Source organism: Symsagittifera roscoffensis, chromosome 6, assembly GCF_963678635.1.
Source record: "Symsagittifera roscoffensis chromosome 6, txSymRosc1.1, whole genome shotgun sequence".
NCBI lineage: Eukaryota > Metazoa > Xenacoelomorpha > Acoela > Convolutidae > Symsagittifera > Symsagittifera roscoffensis.
In genome coordinates, this window is record NC_087067.1 from 19,839,934 (window position 1) to 19,865,235 (window position 25,302).

The 25,302-nt window shown below is 35.1% G+C and overlaps 1 protein-coding gene across 1 annotated transcript; it reads right to left on the bottom strand.

Annotated features, from left to right (window-relative positions):
* Nucleotides 1-656: 656 nt before the first annotated feature.
* On the bottom strand, nt 657-23,634 carry LOC134848009 (TBC1 domain family member 15-like). The gene is made up of 15 exons (XM_063865339.1): nt 23,406-23,634; nt 23,057-23,243; nt 20,900-21,134; nt 20,206-20,311; nt 18,623-18,739; nt 18,262-18,372; nt 18,042-18,176; nt 17,136-17,239; nt 16,589-16,683; nt 11,738-11,860; nt 11,145-11,245; nt 7,452-7,554; nt 2,350-2,564; nt 2,029-2,194; nt 657-1,195 (listed from the first exon to the last, which is right to left on the bottom strand). Exons 1-15 carry the CDS (start codon nt 23,577-23,579, stop codon nt 1,008-1,010), a joined length of 2,160 nt encoding a protein of 719 aa, XP_063721409.1. The 5' UTR covers nt 23,580-23,634; the 3' UTR covers nt 657-1,007.
* Between the last annotated feature and the right edge of the window lie 1,668 nt (nt 23,635-25,302).

Here is a 25,302-nt window from a genome sequence, read left to right on the forward strand (position 1 = left end):
CGTAAATAAAACCGAAACCCAGACTAAGATAGCTCCTGAACTAAAATATCACATTCTTGACATTCTCTGCTATTCAATGGTAGAAACATAGCATGCTTAGCACTGGATCGTAATCTAACTTTTACTTCTGCGCAACAACCATTTTAGAACAACAACCATTTTGGTTGCGTTCAATTCATGTTTACGCCAAATCATGTGTTACAAAAGAACTGATACATTTGATTAAGATCTGACATTAACATAGTTGTCGAGCATAAAGCGCTGTATGAAAGCACTTTTCAGTACACTTATCCTATTTTCAGCCCTCATAAGATTAATTTTCTCCATCAAAAGCATGCAATTGGACTGCTTGAGAAATCTTGACAGCATTTTAAGACTACAAGTCAAACGCTATCGGTGCTACTTCTGAAAACTGCAATATTTTAAGTCAGAGCAATTTATTAAATAAACTTTGGAAAAAAATTTTCAAAAACCGAGCAGACGAAGGTTGATGCGAACGCTCAAAAAAACACTATGTCACAACGCTGAGTGGCTTGTTAAATAAAATCTAAATAACTCGCTTTAGACTTGTTCTCAGAACAACTTTGTTGTATTAAAAGATACCGCATAGATTTTAATCTGAATTAAATCTTCGTCAAAACTATATAGTTTGTAACTAAACAATTAAATTAGAATCTCTTTTTCAGTAAATAGAAATTAATTAGAACAAATTCGCTATCACACTAGAAGTACAATTGCTATTTGGCGCCTCAGATTGAATTTCAAGAAAAAAATTGAAACTAAAACCTTCTCCTAAACTATTCCTGAAAACTGTTACTGCTTCACCTGCCAAGTAAATTATATATTTTGCAAAACCATTCGTACTATTCAAAATCCCTCTTTCAATCAACTTAACCAGTATTCTTTTCGCTCGGAACCAATCTGTTTGATTGTGAACTTAATCTACTGCGTATATATATATATAGAAAATATGTCAGATATTTTCGAGCCAAGTCATTAGGGTTTTATCACAAAGTCAGCTCTTCATCTCCATTTTGTTCTTCTTCGGTAGATGTCTCAATGGGGGGAACAATGAGAGATGGTGAAGTTGAACTCACAACAGATTTGTACATCTCCGAGAAGTTCACACTGCAATTCAACGACGTCACTGGCGCCACACTGTCTATTAATTCGCCCATGTCCTCGTCGTCTGTACCTGCAGCAGCAAAAAATTTGGTCACCAGAATGACTAACTTACTACTGCACCACCCGATATTTCCTACAATTTTTTTTAACTCCATAACTCTTTAACATATTCAATAGAGTTGGAAAAGTGTCATTGAGCTCAGAAATAGCAGATAATTACTGACAATTTATTGAACCTTTTTCAACTTTCAATTTCTACGAAAAAAAAATGCATAACTTTAAAGCTCTTCATATTTTAAGAATCTTTTATTATTTGTACGGTACTTTTCACATAAAACTAAGTCAATTAAAGGAATCTGGGTCCATAACTAATTTCTTTCATTATGCTGGGAACCATACTAATTAAAATACTTTTTCAAAACTAGAAGTTATTCACGGTTCTTTTTGCGCCATATCCTTTCTTCGTGGGATAGCATCATTTGTTTCATTTTATCAAATGAATTTGAATTGACCGTAAGAACAAATCAAAAGTGAAATTCGCAAAGTCAAAACTTAGTATGATCAACTTTTAAGACTTTTAAAAAAACGACAGGACTTCTTTACGTGTCTTCACTACGTTCATCAACACTTCATTAGATTAACTTTTGTTTTACCCAAACTATTTATTTTCAGAAAAATTAGAGCACATTAAATAGTCTTAAAAATAACATTTGGAACCTTATCGCTTCCGATGATTTATCAAATTTTCGACCCAAAATAGGAAGCTTTTAACACTTTGGTATTTAACTAATTGAATTATACCCCTTTATACTCAGCCACGTGAACGAACTTTGACATGGTAAAACAAATTTTTTTAAGGAAAGATAACATAATAAAAAGTAGAATAAAACCCAATTATTTTACCTGTTGATCCGTTTTGGGCTGATTTGGCTTCTACTGGATCTGAGGAGATAATGCGTCTCATATTCTTGGGCAGTTTCGTCTCTATCTGCTTAACTTGCAGGAATATTGCCTCTGCATTCTTCAGTACTTTCGTTATATTCATTTTCAATTGCAACTCATTTATATGCTGAAACACACCACGTTTATTGTGAGCTTAAGTTAAAAAATTTCCATGAAGAAGGTTGTATGAACCATAAAGCTTCGCGAGATCATGCATTTTTTAAATCTTAATGAATTTCTCAAAAGTAATTGAAAGTGAAACAATTTCTCATTTTTGAATACCTTCAGTATCTCTGTGAATTCCAGATTTTTCGCCATAATATGTCCCTTCTCTAAGTCGAGCATAGACAGACACACAAACAGGTGGAAATTGGGACAGGGCAGTTTAGTCCACAGCACTTCCCACAGGGTACATATCTGGGAAAAGGAGAACTCCCTCTTGAACCAGACTAGGAGCCAGCGGAAACAAAAGTAGAGGTTTCCACTCTCTTTGGACTCTGAAACAGGGTTGCCATGGGTTTTATTAAAATCTTCATGATAGCTCGCAGTTAGTATTCAAAATATTTTTCTCCAAATTGTATTCATCAACCATAAAAAACGCTTCAATAGAACTGACGAAAAATAATGCGAATTGTATTAATATAACCAACAGACAGTTGAAAAAAGAGTCAATGAACGCAAGTAAAAAGAAAAAATACTGACCTAATTTTTGAAAAAATCTTTACTTTCGAATTTCAAAGAAAAAATAATGGCCTTAAAGCCCTTTGAACTTCTAAAACATTTTGTGATTGACTTTATTGATAAACTTAACCCAACTTGAGCGAACTGGATCAATAGGTAAAATTTTTGTTTCGCTGGGAAATTCGAAAATTAAATTCCACTTTTGAAACTAGAAGTCAATCACGTTTTTCGTGACCTTTACACTTTCGCTTTTCGATAGTGCAGTTTTCCGTTCTTTTAACAAAGGAAATGAACTGATCTTAAAACAAAATCAAATTCGAACCGCGAAAAAGTAATTTTCCTGAACAAATATAAACCTTTTCCTGAGAAAAAAAGCAAAATAAAAAATAACAAGCATGTACCGCACCTCCAACGCTTCGAATTTTCAACAACTCAAAAAACTATTCTTTGAGTGTACTCTGAGAGCACCCAATTACAGGGTTCGTAATTAAAAATTTTGCAAAGTTTTTTATTCAAATTTTGAAGAACCATAGAATTTTGTGAAGTTTTATAAAAGTTCTTCGAAAAATTTAAAATAAACTAAGAAACGTCACATCTGGAAAACTGAAAACAATTGAACAGTCGGATTTGGATGCAAGATTTGCAACTCCTGAGAGTAGCTTCAAATTTTGTAAAATTTTTCATTCGATTTTTTAATTCAAATTTTGAAAAACCAAAAAAAAATTGTGACATTTTTTTAAATCTAAGTTTATAATGAATTAAGAAACGTCACATCTGGGAAACTGAAAAAAATTGAACAGTCGGATTTGGATGCAAAATTTGCAACTCCTGAGAGTAGCTTCAAATTCTGTAAAAATTTTCATTCGATTTTTTAATTCAAATTTTGAAAAACCATAAAAACTGACATTTTTTTTTCTTATCGAAGTTTATAATGAATTAAGAAACGTCACATCTGGGAAACTGAAAGCAATTGAACAGTCGCATTTCGACGCAAGATTTGATTTGCAACTCCTAAGATTACCCTTACAGTACCCAACTACAACGTTGGGAAATTCAGATTTTGAGAAATTTCACCTTAAGTTTTCTAAAACTTTCTTAAACATTCACATTTCGAAAACTACGAAAATTTGAGCAGTCCTTTTGATGGCAATTTTCGCAATCTTTGAAAGTACACAACTACAGGGTTGGGAATTTCACTTTGACGAATTATTCTGTAATTTGAATTTTCTGAAAATTTCCAAAAATGTCACAAAAATTGTCTTATCTCTTAAACAAAAATGATTTGGGCATTCTTAATTGGAGGCCGAACTTGCAACCCCTGAAATTACTCTGATAGCCCCCAAACTGCAGGCTAGGAATTTCAAACATTCAAAAAAAAAACAATTTAATTTTCACGTCATATCTGGAAAACTGCAAGATTTTGAGCAGTCCTATTGAGAGGCAAGATTCGCAACCCCCTGAGAGTGCCCTCAAAGATTCCAATAACAGGATTGATTTCTTCAAACTTTTGGAACTTTTAACATTGAAGTTTTTTTTTGAAGAAAATCATAAAAAACGTCATATCTCGAAAACTGCAAGGATTTAAGCAGTCATATTTGGCGGCGAAATTCGCAACTCCTGAAGGTACCCTGACAGAGCCTCACTACAGTGATGGTAATTTAAAGTTTTGTTTAATTTTTTATATCTAAGTTTTCTGAAAAATTCCAAAAAAACGCCGTATCTCGAAAACTACGCGCATTTGAGCAGCCATAATCAAAGGCAACATTCGAAACCCCTGAGAGTACCCTCACAATATCCAACAACAGGATTGAGATCATCAACGTTTTGGAATTTTTAAAACCAGTTTTTGAAATTTTTTTGAAAAAATCATGAAAAAACGTCATATCTCGAAAACTAAACGGATTTGAGAAGTGAAAAATGGAGGCAAGATTCGCAACTCCTGAGAGTACCCTGACAGCACCCAACTACAGGGCGAGAATTTCAAAAATTGAGAAATTTTTTAATATTAAACTTTCTAGAATTTTTTTGAAAAACCTCGAAAATTGCCAATCTCGTAAACTAAAATGATTTGGTTATTCATATATGGAGGCCAGAATCGCAAAACTTGGAAAAACTCTGACAATATCTTACTATTGGGTTGCTATTTTCAAACTTGATGTAATAAACACTGAATTTAAACTGGAAAAATTAAAAAAAAAAACCATAACCATTGCAATATACGATATTGCTTAAACGTGAAAAAATTCATTTGTTAAACATGCAAAAATAATACGTTGAAAAGGCTTAAACATGGCGAGATAGTGAAGCCCGCATTTAAATATATAATAATAGGTAATAGATAGAAAATAGATGAAAGTTAAAAAATTAGGCGACGGGTAGACAGACATAATCAAATTAATTTAAAAAGCAGGTATACAAACAGACATACTTAATTTGGCCTCCAAAAAAATACTGAAAAACTAATGACCTGGCGAAAAACTAATTGAAAAATTTTCTTAAGCATTTCAATATATGATATAGCTTAAATATGAAAAAATTCTTTCGTTAAACATGCAAAATTATTATGTTTAAACATGGGAGATAGCTGTCACTCGCATTTAAATATAGTTTAGATAGATAGATATAGATAGATAGATAGATATAGATAGTTAAATAAATAATCATTAAAACTGATTTCGGGCAAATACAAGGTGGGAGGGTAGTTATTTAAATAAATTTACAAACACGATTTTACTTTTACTACCTGGGAGAGCACCATTGGAGCTACAGATTCGTTCACAGGTGTCTCAATAATCAAAATCTAAAGATGATTGAGCTGAATTTTTTTACGAGATTCATTTCAATCAAAAAATTAAACTAAGATATCAATTTTTGAGCCAAAAAAAGTCACAGAGGAAAAAAAGCAAAAAGGAAATTATAAAAACCGAGTTGCGTTAAAACAAACAAAAAAATTTCGAATCGAGCAGGTATCAGTATTTATGTGTCTGTTGGCACGAAATGATTCAGTGATTCTGTTAAACAAGTTTTTAGCCTGAAAATAAGATGTTCCATTTTTATAACGCAATATTCGCGGAATTGAACTATTCAATGGATATTTACTCAATTATCGGTCTTCTTTTATATTCAAGTTAATTCCGGACATCATGAGAAGATTATAACATGACGAGAGTTTATTTCTAAACGTGAAACGAGAATATCTGACACCATACAAAAACTCTAATTCACTAAAATTCTGGTACAAATAGAGAAGAAACCAGTCATAATAGATGTTTTACTTTTACCATTTCGACAATCTATAAATAGATTATATTTGACTTACAGCTGCAGATCACGAAACAAGACCATTCGAAGCAATGCACTCACGTAATTATCTTCCTAGTTTTTATGTATTCCAACCAAGATTTTTTGTCGTTTTTGCTATACAGTCTAATTTATTGCTAAGTTGAGGTGGTGGGAAAGAAGGACTAGTCTCAAATTTGATCATATTAGTTCTTTACACATTATTAAATTTTTTCATCATATTGCTGAGACCTTAATTCAATGCCTTCCCCTTTAAAAAAAAACTACAGAAAAACAAATATATATTGCATTGATTACATTTTATGCTACTTGTAAACAAACCTGCAAGTAATCTCCCCTCGTATACATTCGTGACATTACTAGAGGCCAGCTAAAGCTGGAAATACTTGTTTGATAATTTTTGATAATGCGGACGGACAAGTGTCATTTCAAAAACAGACCTATAGCAAAGAAAAGTAAATCCCAATTTAATGACTTCAAAATCTGTGTTAATTTTATCAATTACTTCAGTTTTCTTAAAACTGAAATGATTACAAGGGCTTGTTAGGTTGAAATATGCTTAAAACGTTGCTCATTAGATTTGGGTTGGGTAAATTTTGAGAGAAATCAAGAAGTTTCAAAAAACGGTAAGAAAATAAAACAAATTTGACTTTTCCAAGGGTCATAACTTTTTGAGTAAACAAATTTAAGCGTATTCGTTAAGGCAGCGGAGCTGAACACAACCCATTCTACTCATTGAACCAAAACCTTAGATATGGGAGGGTACTTTTAGAGAAAAGTCAAAAAGTTTGAAAAAACGATCAAAAAATCAAAAACTTGACTTTTCTGAGGGTCATAACTTTTTGCGTGAAAAAACTTGAGCGTAACCCTCAACGCAAGGGAGTTCCACACAACTCCTCGGTTCGAATGAAACTAAAATCTCAGATTTGGGAAGGTGGTCTAAGAGTTTCAAAAAATGGTCAAAAATCAAAAACTCGACTTTTCTGGGGGCCATAACTTTGTGTAAAAAAATTTGGGCATAGCCACTTATGCAGGGGAGCTTACCACAATCTGTTCTATCCGTTGAACCCAAAACTTGGACGTATAGTTTTCGAGAAAATGTTTTAAAAAATCCATGGGTCAAAAATCCCCCCCCCCCACACACACACACACACACACACACACACACACACTTTTTCGAAGGCTGTAGAAAGTGGGGTAAGGTAAAAAAAAAGAGAGACTAGCGGACTTGCATTGGTACCACTCTTTTGAAAATCCGTTGAGTAGTTTTTGAGAAAAACGATAATTTTCAAAGCGTATCAAAAAAAATAAATAAAAAAGCCCGATCCCAATAGCATTTTCATAATACCTGTTTTTATCAAATAGGAATAAAGGCTAAAACTGATGTTAATATTTGTACTGACCAAGGAATGCGTAGAATGATGGGTCAAGTAGATTTAGCAGATACTTCAGTTGACTCAATTGCAACTTCATGCCTTTGTCATCGTCCATATCGAAATTGTTGCCCTGAAAGAAATCAAGAAACTCTTTGGCCACAATTCCAACGAGCCTTAGTTTTCTCAGACTTAAGTTATTTATAAGTTCTAAAGAGTCTTAGTAAGGATAACTTGGACACAGAGGCGAATCTGAGGTTTCTTGTGCACAAAACGGCTCAAAGTCACTAGCTTTAACTCTTTAGCAAAAATTTATGCGGTCGAATCTGATTGGCTAAAATTAGCCAATAAATTCAAGCAACACGGTCAAACATTTCAGTCAACTTTTCCAACAGAAAAAATAGCCGAAATTACCAAAAATTTGTAATTTTGTCAAATAAAAAACAGTAATTTCATGTCACATTAAGAAACTGCCCCGACGAGAAAAATTTCAGTTAAATAAACGATAAACAGAAAAAAAACTTTTTTTTGGTCATTCCGGTTGTTCCAATAGTTTCGGCTAACTGTTTAAAAATTCAAATAAACTAGCAAAAAAAATACCAAGAGCAGGAAGTATGCAGACAAAACCGGGATAAATGGTCATAGAAAATCCAAACGTGGGAGTTTTTAAAAGCAGGAAATGTAGAGGAACTTACGTTTTTTTAACGAAAACTCAATGTGCCAGTAATTTGAAACGATAAGCAACAAAAATTCTCAGATATGACAAGAAGTTCAGACAAAAAGTTGCTAAGACGAAAAGTTCAAACAAACTAAGGCAATAACTTATCCAAAAGATAAACGCTGGCATACAACTCGTCTATTTCATTTCTGTTCCGCTATCAAAAAGTTAGGTATTATTAGGTGGGTATTATTTAACGGTATTTCTTAAAAATATATATGTTATTAAAAGGAAGGCATTAAAACAAAAACACCTAATTACATTAACCTGCTTACACTTGAGTTGCAAATGCAAAAAACACTATACAGAAGGAGAGGAAAATATTAAGTGCACACAGAAGCGAAGCTGAGCTTCGCAAACACTAGTAAGACCACGGTAAAAAATCAGCTCTATCAAGTTAACAAAGAAAAAGTAGAAATTAGCCTTGAATAAGTGAAAATTCGGCTACCTGTCGGATTCGATCATGCGACCTAGAGATAATGAGTCTCACGCACTAACCACTCAGACACGAACGCTTAACAATTCACAAACACTAGCTGCAAATAAAGCAGAGAACATATGCTAAGAAATTTCAAAATCTACAGATCGAAATTAAAGGAAAAGTGCCATCAAATGAGCACTTTTATTTGCGAGCTTAGTTGGAAAAAAGAATGTTCATAGTAATACACAACTCTCACAAGCTCGGTAGTGTAAATAGAAGCAAACAGATCTGATAGCTCTTAAGGCCTCCTAAACCCGGGTATCTGGCTAAAAGAAGTAACCGTTCTACCATAACAAATAGGCTAGAAAGCTCATTAATAAAAAAAAATCAATTGCCAAAAAACTGATTGAAAATTATACCAAGTAAATTGCGAGAAAAATCTGAGTTCAATTACCTAGGCTAAAAAGAATATGATAAGAACAGTAGGCCTCCCAAGAAGTCGCGAGAAAAACATCCAAACAAGGCTTTATTTTGAAAAGAGAAAAAAAACTCGGAAATGATACTTCACAGAGAGGCGAAGTTGAGCTTCCCACTAGCGATACAAAACAATAAGGCGGCTAAGTCGGCAAAAATCGAAGTCTAAAAAAAATCTAGATCTATCAAAATGAATGGGCCAGTATTGAAAAAAATGCCAAAACAATAGAATGAGAAATTCGCATCGGAAAAAAATTTAGCGAGCGGTAACAAAGCCGAAAACGCCTTACCACAAGACCTTTATGACAAAAAAAAATCAACAAGATTTAAAACTTATTAAAAGTGAATAATTCCCCCTCGCCCTCATAACACACAAACATATTAAAGTATATTTACTCCTCATACGGAAAATTATTAGGCCACTATGGCGATATAATATAGGCCGAAACCTAGTAAGCCGAAAAAGGAAACTAAAAAAAACCAAAGCCGAAAAAAAAATATTAAATCCCCATCATCCACAAAACACACACACACAACCAAACTTTTTTCGCTCGTCGATAGACGCAAAATGAGGCCATTAAGCCGATTCAATAAAGCCAAAAACCTATCAAGCGGAAAAAAAACGAAAAAAATTGGTTGTCATGAAATTCTATTATGAATTTTTTTTTAGCATTTTGTGCAATCTAGAGGGGTTCATAGAAATTACGTTTCCACTAAAATAACAAAGTAACTCAAAAATAAGCCAATAAAAAATAAGACGAAATCATTTGGACCGAAGAAACTTTTTCAGCGAAAAAAAAATATACGAGGTCAAAGCTAGTGAAATAACAAACAGCAGAAAAAAATTAAAACACTTAGAACAATAATAATGCAACTTCGGTACAACAAAAAAATCTACGATGTTAGAACTACGACGAAAAAACATAAGTTCAAAATTTTTTTGAAACGGAATATTAACCATTTAAAAAAAAACAGGCCCTGTCAGATTCGAACCCAGGAACTTTACCGTCCCAGGCGTATTCGTTATCTCCAGACCAAGTGCGCCAGAGACACAAAAAATTGAATCTATTATGACCTGGACCTAAACTTACCATTTCTTATTTTGACCATTCTATGAACAAAGTTATTTACGGGAAAAAAGTCTAGTATCCGATTGCAATACACTTGTTTATCGCAAGAGTAAAAAACTTGAAAATTTCGAAAAAAAAATCCTTTTTTTTCTAGTCTTTTTCAAAAAAAAAGGTCGGAGAAGTTTCAAATATACCTTGTTAAAGTTGAATGAATATCAAAAAAAGTCGAACGCAAACATAGACAAGGGTACAAAAACCATCGATAAATAAACCGGCTGAATTAAAGCCGACACTTAATAGGCCACAATATTCTCAAAAATTATACAAAATTATTTGCATCTACCGGCTACAATACAAGCCCTATACAAGTAAAAAAAAGTACGCATATTTAATCTGCATATTTGTACATTTACCATTTCAAACTTCTTTCTAAAAATTTATCTTTCTGTGAAAAATTTATTTACGAGAAAAAAGCCTAGTACCGGGAGGCAATACCCTTGTTTACTATTGCAAGAGAAAAAAGCTAGAAAACAAAAAATTTAAAATTTTCGTTCGTTTCGATAAAGACAATTCTAGGCAAACAGGCAAAGCAAGACCTTTCAATTTTAATTTAGAAACGGAACAAAGCAACAAACTTTTAGCAAGGCACAGATAAAAAAAAATACTTTGCACATATTAACGTTCACCTGCAACTCTTTACGTAAAACGGTACGTACGCATTTAATACACTCCAACCATTCTATTGATCCAGCTGTTATAAAACTGACCATTTGACTATTCTGTGAACAAAGTTATTTACGGGAAAAAGTCTAGTACCAGTTGAAAATCCCTTGCTTATCGCAACGGTAAAGATCAACTATGGATTCCGAATCTAAACGCTGTTTTTGACTTCCGCTCACTCATAACAGCAACTTGGAGTAAACTCAAGAACGATATTATTTTCCATATAGAATAACATTCCTCTTGTGTTCTGTAGCTAACATATGATTTTAAATTGTGTTCATGGTAAATGGTTCAATTGGGAAAAAGTAACTACTAACCGTGAGTTTCATGAGTCCAGTGAAGCACCAAAAAGTGTCCACTTCATCCTCGAGGATCATCAGCAGAGGTGCCAGCAGGTCAGACATACCCTGAAGATACCCTAAAACAATCAACATGATTTATGGAATTATTAAGCAAAGCGGTGGTAAAGTGAATAAGTCTCCGCCTCTCAATCCAAAGGTCGATACTTTGAAGCCAACCATGGACCGTGCTCGTTGCTTGCGGGTGAACGCAACATTACCCAGCTCGTAAAATAACCAAAACAATAGCATGTAGATCTTAATCAGGGGCACAATAACAGTTGTAAACAGCTTGTATGTTGGTCCTTTATATTGTGGATAAACCTTCTTAAATTAAAACTGGAACTTAGCAAACTTATTCATATATTATTAGCTACAAGTTGAAACAGATTCTTCATTTAAACTTCGTCAGGGTAAGATTCGACGAAAAAAGATACGAAACCAGCACCGACTTAACGAGGCAATCCTTCATTTGATCAATTTGGGGCGAAAATTGTTTCTCTTATCTAGTTGACCTTCCTTTGAACTGCTCGATTGTCATTTGTTGATTAGTTTCAAGAGTAAACTCTGACCTAGATCGAAATTGTACATGCAGTAGGTCATCAGGATGTCGTAGAGTTTGCACAGATTCAGGTTGTTTTCCAGAGTGCCCTTGAAGAACGAATCACACCTGTCTGTTCGAATTACGTCCTTCTCTGAAAATAAAATGTAATTTTTTAAGCCTTTCTATAAGTGCTCAAAAACGTTACTTTCATCCCGCTCCCACTAAGTGCCCTCTTAGCAGAAAACTTAGCTAAAATGGTCATTTAAGTTTTTCAGTCGAGTCACCGACAAAAATTTCTGCGCGGGCCACTGGCTTTTATGTGATTTTCATACCGAATTATGCAATTTCACATACCCGAATTGAAAATCATTTTGAGCGCCGTCAGTTGTTGACAGTTAATAGAAATTGAATAATACTCAAAAACTTGACTTTCCGAAATCCGTAACGTTTTTCTGCAAAACGAAGGTCGTTGCCGCTTAAGCAGAGAACACTCTCAAAACCAGCTTTCTCGATTGATTGAACACTTAATTTAAAAAAGGGCAGGGTAGTAATTTGACTTTTTCACTTTTTCGAGAATCATACCTTTGTGTAACAATTTTCGGGTGCAGCCGCTTCTACAGATTCACACAACCTGTTGTTTTGAGTAGTTTTTTAGATTTGGGAGAGTAGTTTTTTACAAAACGAAAAAGAATAAAAATTATGGGTATTTCCCCAATAGACGTTTTCGATACATTACGGTAAAAAAAAATACTAGGGGATTATCCAGAGACACAAACGGGCCGTTTTTCCATTGATTTCTTTTATAGAAAGAGTAGTTTTCTACTAAAATAAAAATTTTGCGGAACAAAAAAAAATTGAAAGCGTCTCAAAAAAAGTAAAAATAATAAACCCAATCCCACAAATTTTCATAATAACTGATTTTATCGAACAGGAAACCGTTTAATAAAAAAAAACAAAATTAAACAAAATCAAACATGAGAAATTACAGAACTTTCAATTATAGTAAAATCATAATTGAAACCACAATAAAACTCATACTTTACAAATCAGGAGGATAATAATTAGAAGCAGATATATGTAAATGAAAAAGAAAATGAACCGACGGAAACTGGACCGAAGTTCAGGAATCCAAAAATAAATTCCACATTTTTCAACATATTAATTCGAAAAAAAAACAATTAAGCCCCAAAACTTACCTAGATGAGGTATTTTTATTAGAGTTTTCAGAAATTAAGCTTATTGAAATTTACCATTCCTGTAAAACTGACCATTCTGTGAACAAACTTATTTACGAGAAAAAAGTCTTGTATCCAATCGCAAAAACCTTGCTTATCGCGAGGGTAATAAAAAAATGTTTTAAGATTGTTTGCCTAGTTCTTTTTAAAAAGGTTACTAGTGCATCCAATTCTGAAATCTAGCTAAAAACACATCGCAAAGTTTTATACAAAGGCGAAGCTGAGTTTTGAACAGAAGCAAAAAACGGCGAGTTGGAGTATTAGGAAAAACATGGCCAACAGAAAGTAGGAAAAGAGTCACTTTATCGAATAGGAAACCGTTTAATTGGGAAAAAAAATTAAACAAAATCAAATAAAATGACAAATTACAGAACTTTCAATTATAGTAAAAACATAATTGAAACCTAAATTAAACCCATGCTTTACAAAGCAGGACGATAAAAACTTTCGTTGGTTGTTTGCCTTCCTTGAAAAGGAATCATAAGTCAAACCGCTCAAAATCAAATTTTAGCGCAAACAATTTTCAAAACTTTTCTTGAAAAAACAAAAAATCGCCAAGACCTATATGAGAGTATTCACTAAGTTCATGACTCTTAAACAAAAACGAAAAAAAAGCATCAGCAGAAAACACAGCTTGAAAAAATAGCTTCGCACACCGAGGAGAATCTGCAACTACGTAAAAAAGCACATTACAACTAGACCACTGAGTCTTACAACTCTCGTACTTTCACTTAAGCTATACTAATAAACACAACGCAGTGATTGCGCCAGAGTTAAACGAATATTACTCCGCTGATGAAGTGAAAAAAAATGACAAGATGTAACGACGAATTTCAAAAAATAACGTCCGCAGATACCTTAAAGGATACGAACAGTCTTTTTTCTATTATTAACGAATTTATTTTTTGAAATACAAATTTTTTTTAATTAAAATTTTGAAATGTCAATTGATATATTATTTCTCATCTAGTAACAATTTATTTGGAACAAATAAGCTGCCACAGTTCTATTAGAGAATGTTTAATTCGCCGTACACACTACGCGATGACAAAACAATGGTATAAGCAGCACATTCATTATCCCAAATTGGCAATTTTCAAACTCCATATATTTAGGAAAAATATTCTTTTGAATTTCAGCTCAGCACGTCAATACCTTGATGACAAAAAAATTAAAACTCGTCTAAGAATTGTTAAGTCAAAACTTCCGGATACAAAAAAAACAATCATTACAGAGGCGAAGCTGCTCGTCGCAGACACTAGCGAGGAAATGAAGAAAAGAGCAGCTCTATAAAAAGAAATAAAGAAAAGGTAAGAAAAAGCCTTTAGAATTAAATATTCTGCTTTGACGGATTCGATCCTACGACCAGGCGATTTAGAGTCCCCTGTCCTCGCATCTGGGCCACGGGCCCTTGACATTTCATTAACACTAGCCTCAAACAAACCAGCTACATATGCTAAGAAACTGCCAATTCTATACAGCAAAAGCGGCACTAAATATAAATATTACCAAATTTTGCATATACTAATTTGGAGTATACTAACTAAAGGCGCCCAAACTAACTTTGCATGTAAAAAATGCAAAACAGTAAGCGAAACTATTAAAAACTATGCATTTTTTTAAAATGCCCGATATCTTGATTAGAAAACTTTCTGAAAGTGAGTTTTTCTTTTTGCAATGTTGTTTAAAACAAATAGCTTTTATCGGTTCATTTGATGAATCAAAAATGCATCAACTGTTAACTTATTACTCGTCGAATGTCAAAGCACACGCTACCAAATACCGCAGACCTAAAACTGGCACCAATATTTGTGACTTCGGTTGAAAAAAAAAACATAGCCAACAGAGAGTTAGCAATGAGCCAACGAACGCAAATAAACAGAAAAAAAAACTGGTTTGTTTTATGAAAAAACCTTTCAGAAACTTTCGAATTGAAAAAAAAATAGATGCGTTTAAAGCTCTTAAAATCTCTGCAACAATTTATGATTGGCACTTTTTTTGATAAAATCAACCCAATTTGAGAAAATAGGATCATAAGGTAAAATTTTTATTTTGCTGGGAAATCTGAAAAATAAATTCCACTTTCGAAACTAGAAGTCGATAACGTTTTTCGTGACCTTTACACTTTTACTGTTCGATAGTGGAGTTCGCTTTCATTTTAACAAAGGAAATGAAATGAAACTTGAAACGAAATAAAAAATCAAATGTCGAAAAGTAAATTTGAGCCTGAACAAATTTTAAGATTTTTGCTGAAAAAACCGCAAAAAACATCGCAACCTACATAAGAGTATGAACTACGTTCCTACATTCATCCACTCCCAAAAAGTCGTACTATTGCACTAAGCTCGCTAGTCAAAATATTCACGTCATTTCGCGAAATTCGGAATGATTCGCAGAAACAAAATTCAATAAACATTACGCAATGAAGTGCGCCATATATATTGGAACAAAAAGACTCGTACTTTAACACAAGCTGCACTTTTCGCAATGAAAGGAGTTAACAACTACTTACTGCATTAAACACGTAAAAATCTACAGATTATATATCAATTAAACGGGGAACCGCCTACTTGCATGCGTACCGCTTAGTATGCGCGGCTATTAGCCCAATTAGAATTAAGCTTGATTTCTCACATTTGCATTTAAAAATCAAACTGATGCATGCCGAATCAAACCAAGTAATTATTTTGAGCAGAAAATGCGCAGAGCATATTAACCAGACAGAAGTGATGTCATTTGGATGGATTTAGCACGACTTTCGTAATCGTTACATTACTGTTACTAAAAAGTTGCGGTTCATACTGCGACTGGTTTATATACCACCTTAACTACTAAAAAAAACACCCCTCTCAATCAGAACTGTTTGTATAATCATTGCAACAACTGTTGCTAATTAGAGCATTATAATTTCTGATTGGTCGAAAATTTAGCAAAGTTAGTTGCTTGAAAGGGGAGGGGCGGTATTATTAAGTGGATCCGGATACAATCCCCCAAAAAAATAGATCCGGATAATAATCCCCCTTTGGAATTTTCCAAAAATGAACTTTTGACTACCATTTTGAAATAAAATGAAAATTACTTCGACGGAGTCCAAAGACATTATAAACCAAAACACAGAAAATTAAGGGTAAAGCAAAGACCTTTACAATAATAAACCATTAAATACCATTAATTCATTCACAAAATTTAGCAAAAATTTCCAATTCTTCAGCCCCCCAAATTCTCAATTTGAGCACATGATGTTTGCAAGAGCCTGATCGTCACCGCACAATCGTTACCAAACAAATCAAATAGCAGCCAAGGAAAGTCTTTTTGAAATGCAAAGCATGATTATTGAGAAACAATTTAAACCCATTCAAGCCAATTAGAATTCAAGTCAAAAATCATAAAAATGGCTGTTAAACATTAGAAATTCGGCTCGGCTGTGCCAAATCAGTTGGACCTGTAAACAGGCAATTATAGAGCATGTTTGAGCTACAATTACAGTCGTATTTGTCATTACACCACTATTCTCAGTAACGTCACATGCTATAAATACAAAAGGAGAGCCAAATTGTTAACAGTTTCGAACGCGAAGAGTCTAGAACCCGGTTGCAACATCATTTATGATTTCAAGTTCCAATTTTTGCATGACCTGTTCTTACCGATGAGTGCTCGTTTTTCGCGAAGATTGGAGAAATTTTTAAGCTGTTCTTGAGAGAGCGTTTTCCATTGCAGCTTCATCCGGAAATACTCATCTCTGAAAAACAACAATTTTATCTTAGAAACTTGTGTTCAAATTTATAAAAACAAGCCGTTCAATACGAGATCATTAGGTAAAGGAACAGATTTTTTTGGCGAATGGGAGGAAGTGGGCGGACTTTGAAAAAATCGATCTACTTTTTTGAGCACTTCGTTGAAGTAAAAAATTTGGCCTAAACTGACTGTTGAAAGAAAACAATAACGAACAGGTGAAGAGTAAGGCCTAAGTTTCTTCATCACAATTCAACATTAGTTTCGTTTCGGCTATTATTTAATGGACATTTTGTTTTGTTTCTTTTAAAAGAACCACAGTATGGGTATCTCCATTTCAGCCCCCCCCCCCCTACTTTATCAGAGTGGTGGGCTACGCTTTCTATAAACTAGCTTGGATGAATTTGATAGGAACGAGCCCCAAATTGTCAGATTTGCATTTTTTGATAGCTCACTTACTCCTTTTGCTTGTGATGTTGGAAATTCTGCTCCAGAGTATTCTTGTACGAGTAGTAACCCAACAAGTATTTCCATAGCGTAGGTCTCAAAGCTGGAATGATTCCCTGAAACCAAGCTACTTAGATGAACGCTTGATCAAAACAATGACAGTCAGTTGCTGGTCAACTAACACAGAAAGTTCCGACCACATTAGTATCTTTTTTTTCAAATTGTGTCGTTTATTGTTCGGGGTGTGATAAGAGGATCTGACCCAAAGCCTAAAATTCAGGCATATTTGATACTTAAATATAAATTCGGCATATCCGACAACAGCTTTCTTCAAAAAGTGATAAGAAGACAAAAAAAACAAGAATGCGCTTAAACTTCAAAAACTAATTTTGCTGTAGTAAAACCACGGTTTTACAGCTTAACTTGTAACCCTATTATAGACCTTCTCGATTGCTTTATTCGCTCGAAATTAGATAAAAACCCAAAATTTCAAACCAGTTTTATTCTCGACACCGGTTTTTTTTCAAATGTCATCCGAATCACGCGTGAAAATGTTTTAATATGACAATCATTGTTTGTAAATGACATTCCGATGATTGTTTGTAGTGCCGATTATGCGCGGATAACAAAAAAAAATAAAAAGAAAAGAAACACCCGAAGACAGTGCTCTTCTTCACTTTCATTTCTGTTCCTCTTTTTTTTTCTTAATCATTTGTATAAAAATTTTTTGAACCTCCTATGACAAGCGGCTTCGCATTCACCAGCAAAAAAAAAACGTTTGAAAAAAAACACTTTTTAAAATTACTTGTCTTTATCGGAACATAAAGCATTTTCTCAATTCCAACTATTGACTTTTTTCATTGACTTACTCTTAAAGCGAAGTTTAACTAACCAAGTTAAGCATCAATAAGAACTCACCCCCTGAAACACTCGGTTTAGAAATGCATCCGGGTCTGTGATTCGTCCGTGAACATCTATCATGTGAGAGTACTCTAGCTCGTCAATAGGGTGGGCACGTTCCTGTTTCATCTGAGGACGATCCCCAACTGAGACCTGAAAAAAGCCAGTTCCAGTGATCAATTCGTCACATGGTGCCTCAGTTTTGAGTTGAGAATTCGTAAAATTATTGTGTACTTACACATGTGATCATGTCGTATCCTGGCTCCAGTCTGTTGTTGATTCCGAATCTCTCGGCCGCTAGAGCAGCTGTACCCTCCTCGCTTATATCCTCTTCCTCTCCCACACACTCCTGATTAACACAAGGTACATTAATTATGATATATTTCGAGCCATCAACAGGGTGCTCAATATTTCAAGTTTTAACAAAAATAGACCAAAAAAGAGGTTTCACCGAACAAAAACATAGACTCGTTCACGCTCCACTTGTTAAATAGACTGATTCTACTAAAACTAAAATTCCCAGCTAGTATAACTAGTGTTGAAATGGATTGGTTTGAAGATTGTGCCATCTATTGTATTATGACAGCACTACTACTTACCTCTTTCGGTCTGGTCTTCTTCAGTTTCTTCTGGTGAAGGAGGTTGTCGAACACGTAGTTCTTCACTCGACTCAGTCCATCCACAGTCATGTCATACGCACCTCCCGAGTGCACGCCCTGAGAACAGAAACACTGTTGTTCAATCGGTATTTAAGGATTGCGAATCTTGATTTTTCTTTCCTATTTTAGCCACTCATAATTAAAACGAAAATAGTGAAGGAAACAACCTCTTGACCAATTTCCAGTGTTTTGCACACATGCCACATAAGATATACGACAAATTATACGAAAAAAACCCCTTATACGATATAAGATTATACGAGGAATAAGATTTATACGATAAATTATACGATTACACGAAACCGATAACTGGCAACCCTTTTTTTGAAACAATGGTTTTTTCATTGAATACTGCAGGATTGATTGATATTAGGGCCGACACAAGCCCAACATAAAAAATTTCTTGATAGCAATCAGAGATTTTTTTGGCAAAAAAAAGCTATCGAGCAAAAACAATCTAAAAACATTGATCGATATCTGTAATTGAGGTAGGATTTTGGTCTCAAGTAATACGATTATACGTTTTTTATACGGAACCCAAAATATACGATTATACGTTATACGATAGTCGCTTTATACTATTATAAGTTATATTCAAACTACATTTTTTTTCACAGCAATACGGAAAAGCCTACTTTTAAATTTTTTAGATTTGTCAAATTTTATAGAAAACCCGCAAAAGTATTACAGACAGACAGTACAGAAAGTTGATAGCTGAGAAGACGTTCGCCAACAAAACATATAACAAAGCTGAAGAATCTGAGAATTAAAATTCTTAATTGAATTTAAAAAGTGCATATATAACTAAATTCATTCATAAGTGCATTTAGGAGCGGGTTTAGTGGGGGGGGGGGGGATTCGACCACCACTTTTCTTCAGGGATTCGACCACCTCGCCACGCCAACTAAAGGTTCCCCTTTGTTATTAATTTTTGACATCCACTTTTCTTCAGGGATTCGACCACCTCGCCACGCCAACTAAAGGTTCCCCTTTGTTATTAATTTTTGACATCCATTTTAGGCCGACCAACGAAAATTAATTTGAAGGAGCGCGCGCCAAAAATCGCATTTTTCCCCAAAAATTTGCCTGCGCACAAAATTTTGGTTAAAATAGGGTTTTTAAATTGCTTCGGGAGCGCTTGAAAAATCAATTTGATCGAGCTAAAAAAAAAGGGCGACAAAATTTTAAAAATCCCCCCTTAAGAAATCCTAAATCCGCCACTGTGTGCATTAATAAGGATGAAAGCTCTTCTTTCGTTTCTTGAAAAAAAAAAACGGAAAAAAATCATTACTTCCTACATAAGAGTCTGAACTACTTTCGCAATGCTTAGAAGCTTATCTACGAGTTTCATGACGAGATCTGAATGTACAAAATTAAAAACTCTGTCAATTTGGTAGCGCCAAAGTGCCTAATTTATCAGATATGATTTATGCGCAAATTTGTATCATCTGTAAAATTTCCGGTTTGGCTTCTTGCCCCCAAACATTCCACAACTTTGGCCTATTACAATTCTGAACACTCACTGCGACATAGGTGGGGTCTGGGAATCCCATGTTTAGTGCACTCAGAGACTGACTCCAATCGTGTCCCCTCGGAGCCAAGTACCACACGTTGTCATCCTGCTTAGACCTAAACAATGACAACAGTGATGCCATGCCGCTTGAAGGTGGGGTCTCAGTTCAACAACTCCATTCAATAGCTTGAATGCTATTCAGAATGCCCTCATCTTAACCATTGCTTATGCGCTTTACGGATGTCCAACCCCTCGACAATGGGAAAACGGACAATAAACGCATTAGTAAAATAAACATCAGCTTGAAGATTGAGTTGAAAATGATTTCTGAAAATGATCCAACAGGAGTCGGGGAAAATATCATATTCCACTCTACCATATTTCATTAATACCAATCACCCTTAGTCAATCTACCCCATACTATTCTACCATACGCATAGTCCTCCCCCCCAGAGTTTTGAAAAATCATATATAGTGTCAAGTAAATGAACGAAACCCATCTGATAATTCTTTATGGTATTTAACAAAATATGATATCATATTCAACAACTTCAGCGTTGTTGGTTTATCGAGGGTGCAGCACAAAATTATTGAATAGCAACTGGACACCATTGTAAGAAATTGACACTAAATTATTCAAAAATGAGATATTTTCAATACTAAGCGACAATTTATTTATGATTTGTAACTCTCAATAAACCCACTTCTTAATAGACATGAATTTCTTCAGCACTCCAAAAAACTCTTTCACGCCTCGGTCATGGAACTCCAGGAGAGGACATACAGGCTGATCCGCATCTTCGCCAAACAAGGCTAGCACAGGGTAGCCAACTCCTGGATTCACTTTCCTGATTTCGGCCACCTGCTCCACATCTATCTGGAAAGACACTTTGGAAGCCTTGGACTGAGTAGAAGATTCAGTGTTTGGCCCACCACTACCTGAAAAGATTATGAAATCGCATCACCATGAACGCAATTAAGCATTAATATATGAAAAACCATTTTATTTAAGGGAACAGTAGATTGGATTGGAATATGGGCCATGAAAGTTCATCTTTTATTGAACTAACACAAGTCTATTCAGTTTATGTGCCTTAAAACTCGCAGAGCAAAAAAAGTTGCACCAATTCGAAATCGTTAAATTCGGTAATTTTAGATACCACAATGAATGAAAACTCAGATTCGAACCTTTGAACCTCACAGGGTCTCCCATCGACATTATTTTACGGCATTTATTTATGGTCAAACAAATGCAACATGTTCCACAGACGCCTTCGGTGGTAAGATATATCAAAGAGGTAAAGCTGAGTTTCGCACTACTTGCGATACAACACAAACATAGAAAACACAAGTCGAAAAAAATGAAAAACTTTCGTTTGTCCCGCTAGAAGTTCATTCAAGCCAAACACGCCAGAAATGAGAATAATAAATTAGCCACGGAACAACACTTATGAAAAGGAAACAAAGCCGAAGATCTTTCAGCAGACACAAGTTGAGTCGAAAATTTTTTTTTTGTTTTGTTTCAAGCCCCACTTGAAACCACAGGAACAACACTTGCACGCACTTGCAGCTACAATGAAAGTTGCTTAAGCACTAGAAAAATCCGTGTTGTGGCAACTAAGCCGACAATCTTTGAGCAGACCAGTTGAGGCGGAAAAAAATATCATTTTACCAAAAACTTTTAACTCCCACTTCAAGCCGAAAATCTTTCAGCAGACACAAGTTGAGTCGAATGTGTTTTTTCGTTTTAAGCCCTGCCTGAAACTACAGGAACAACACTTGTACCCACTTGCAGCTACAATGAAAGTTGCTTAACCACTAGAAAAATCCATGTTGTGGCAACTAAGCCGACAATCTTTGATACCGAAGCCGACAATCTTTCTGCAGACACAAGTTCAGCCAAGAAAAAACTTAACAAATTCTTTTTTAAAGTTTAAAGGCCCCTGAAACTAGAATGAACAACACTTGCACTTGAAATAAAAGTAACTCAAGCACAAGAAAAATCCAAGATGTGGCAATTAAGCCAACAATATTTGTGCAGACATCAGTTAAGCCAGAAAAAAATGATTTTACGGAAAAAAAAATACGCTTCAAGCCCCCCTGAAAATAGAATGAACAACACTTGCAACTACAAAACAAGTTTGCTTACACCACAAGTAAAATCCGCGACGAGGCAAAATTTGACGTCGTGATGCCGACAAAACTTGAGCAGACAAACGAAATTCCGACAATTCAATTTTCGAAAAAAAATTCAATTGCATGCATACTGAAAAAGCAAGGTCCGGTTGAGAATCGAAGACAGACTTAAGGGTGCAAAAGCGACGGAGTTACCTCAAGGCCAAAAATATTATTAGCAGGGGGGATCTAGGATTTTCTCGAGGGGGGCAGGTTCTAAAAAAATTTCGAAAACTGTCGACTTTTTTAGGTCGACCAAATTGATTTTCTGAGCTCTCTCAAATCACTATAAAGACCCCGGTCAGCCTAAAATGGATATCTCAAAATAGTACAAAGGGAGACCCTTTAGATCGGCAGGGGGTCGAATCCCTAATGGGGACCTTCCCCCCTCCCCCTCCCCCTGATTGCTAGAGTTAGCGAGCTCCAAAAAATGTTTGGCAAAAACCTTAGAACAGCTGAAATATTTTTGGTACTTTTTCTCAGTAATTATGCCGAAAGCAGGTTTTTCAAACACAAGAGGGTCTTTATAGTGCTTTTGAGAATATCAATAAAGTTTTAGAAAATCCGTACCCTCTCTTTCTCCCTCGCTCCCAATCGGGAGGGTCCGAGATCTGCTCCCGTATAGACAGACGTTAGACTTAAATATCACTTAAATACAGACACAAACAAAAAGTATTTGAACTAGCCATTTGATGCGGGCGACGTTTTCGGGTCTACTGAAGCCGATTGGTCTCCCTTGTTGAACTGCACACTGCCAGTACCGTTGGTGTTGCTCCCTCCAATCATGGACTGGATCATCAGCCAGTCTTCATCCTCTTGTCTCGGGGACCAGCTCAGGATCCAACGGCTCTTCCTGGATCCACGACTCGTTTTCTGAAGCCAAGTACAAAACAAATCCGGAAAAAAACAAACAAAAGTAGTCGGTTGAATTTTAATGAGCAGCCGGCGCAGTTTAGAAAGCCAAAATTGAAAAAAAAAAACACTACATTGATGTCGTTGAGATTGTCATGCAAGTAAAAAACGCATTCGTATTACCACATATTGTTCTGTGATAGTCACTGCTCCTCTCACGTAAGAATCATCTTCAGGAAACTCCTCCGAAGCATATTCGAATCTCACAAACACGCCCGTCTTGTCGTAGTGCACCATACTCTTGCTGCCACTCGGCGGGGCCATAGAGGCACTACCTGATCCATTACTCAGGGCCATTGTACTACAACTATTTGAGGATGTTGAGGCCCATTAAATCTAAAATATTCTTTTACCTCTAAAAGAAACGAATACTTTACAGCCTAACAAACGAAAATTATGACGATCACCAGCTTAAGTAAACTTTCCTAAGCATGCTTTTGATCTGTCACTTGGCGCGAAGTTCAGTTTCGACTCTGTCACTTTTGTGAAGCTTGACGGCACACATTGAAAAATGACAGAGGCGAAACTGAACTTCGCGCCAAATGACAGACCACACCAGCATAGTATGACAAACTAGCCAACAGAAAATGAGACGAAAACAGAAAAAAAATCAAATACAAAAGAACGATCTACCAACATTTTCATGTCGCGACTGGTCTCGAACAAAGTTCATTTTGAGCCAGCAAGGCGAGAAAGAGAATTGAACGTTAAACTAGCATCTTAACAAAAATTATGAAGCGGCAACAAAGCCGACAATTCGTGAGAAGACACCCGTTTAATCGGAAAATTGTTTAAATTAAACTTTTGCACACATCAAATTTCCCCGTCCCCGCTCAAAAGCACACCAAAAGGAAACTTTTTTCCGCTCATCAAACGACGCAATATGATGCCACTAAACACAAAAAAAAAAGAAAAACGGAAGTTATACCGAATCGTTGATCGTACATTTACAACTAACGAAAAACTTCGAGCAGAATGGGTATTTAAAATGCAGACATTCTCAAACTGTCTGTTGGTTGACAAAAATAGATTTGAGAACAAAAAAATGAACAAAATAATTTATTCGCGTTTATTATACCTGATTATATCAAATTTACATTTTACAGGGCAATTGATAAAAATTCAACATCGCTAATCAACAATGATCATTTCAGTATTTACCAGAAAGCAGAAGCAGGGTGATTCATTCGAACATGTAACCTCAAATTAGTGTAAAAATAGATCAATAGAAAGTATTATAGACTATTGCTTCAACTTAGATCAATGCCCCATACCATGTGCGAATCAAAATTTCCTACCGTTGATCGAATTGTCACACAAACGAACGAAGGCTTCAGGAAATTTTTTACACTGATTAAGTCGAATTTCTATCTTGAGAAAATTGCAAATGGAATAAACTAAAACATCTATTTTTAATTCCCTTATTCGTAAAAAACACAGGCTCTATGAAAAAACGTGACGCACGGGCGGTAACTCATAAGCCCTTAAAACCAACCGCTGATTTTTTTTAGCCATTATTGACAAAAAATGTCCACAAAACAGGCATTTTCGTGATTAAAAACATAAATTTGTATATCATTTTCTACTACTGTATCTAGAAAAAAAATGGGTAAGCTGTTACGCGAGCCAGGTTGCGAAGCTCATGACTTTAAACTGCTAGTTGTTGCTCAATTAGTTGAGATCGCAACCATATCCTCGCATTCCTTTTATGAACATAGCTGATGTCAAAGTGATCATTGACATCAATTCTTTTTGTCGCTCACCCGTTTCTATATTGAATCGGACTTTATCTACTGCTTCGTCATCTGCTTTTACACCATTGGAGCTACGGCTGGAAAAGCTTGTTGCGCTTTTCTTTTCAAATTCACCATAGATACTTCTGGTATATCTTTTGGCCCCGAGTCGAAGATGTTTTATTATCTGCACTTCCTGGGTTTGGGGATTGCAGAAGTGTCCCGTTAATACGGTTCGACTGTTAGGAACAGTTGCTATTGTCACTACTGTCAGTTCCTGGTACAAT

Excerpts from the sequence above, each read along its gene's own strand:
- LOC134848009 (XM_063865339.1), bottom strand. The coding sequence starts at position 23,579 with ATGGCCCTGAGTAATGGATCAGGTAGTGCCTCTATGGCCCCGCCGAGT. Across the intron at positions 18,740-20,205 it reads CAGACCCCACCTATGTCGCA|GGCGTGCACTCGGGAGGTGC; the intron begins GTGAGTGTTCAG and ends TTCTGTTCTCAG. Across the intron at positions 18,373-18,622 it reads AGAAGACCAGACCGAAAGAG|GAGTGTGTGGGAGAGGAAGA; the intron begins GTAAGTAGTAGT and ends TGTGTTAATCAG.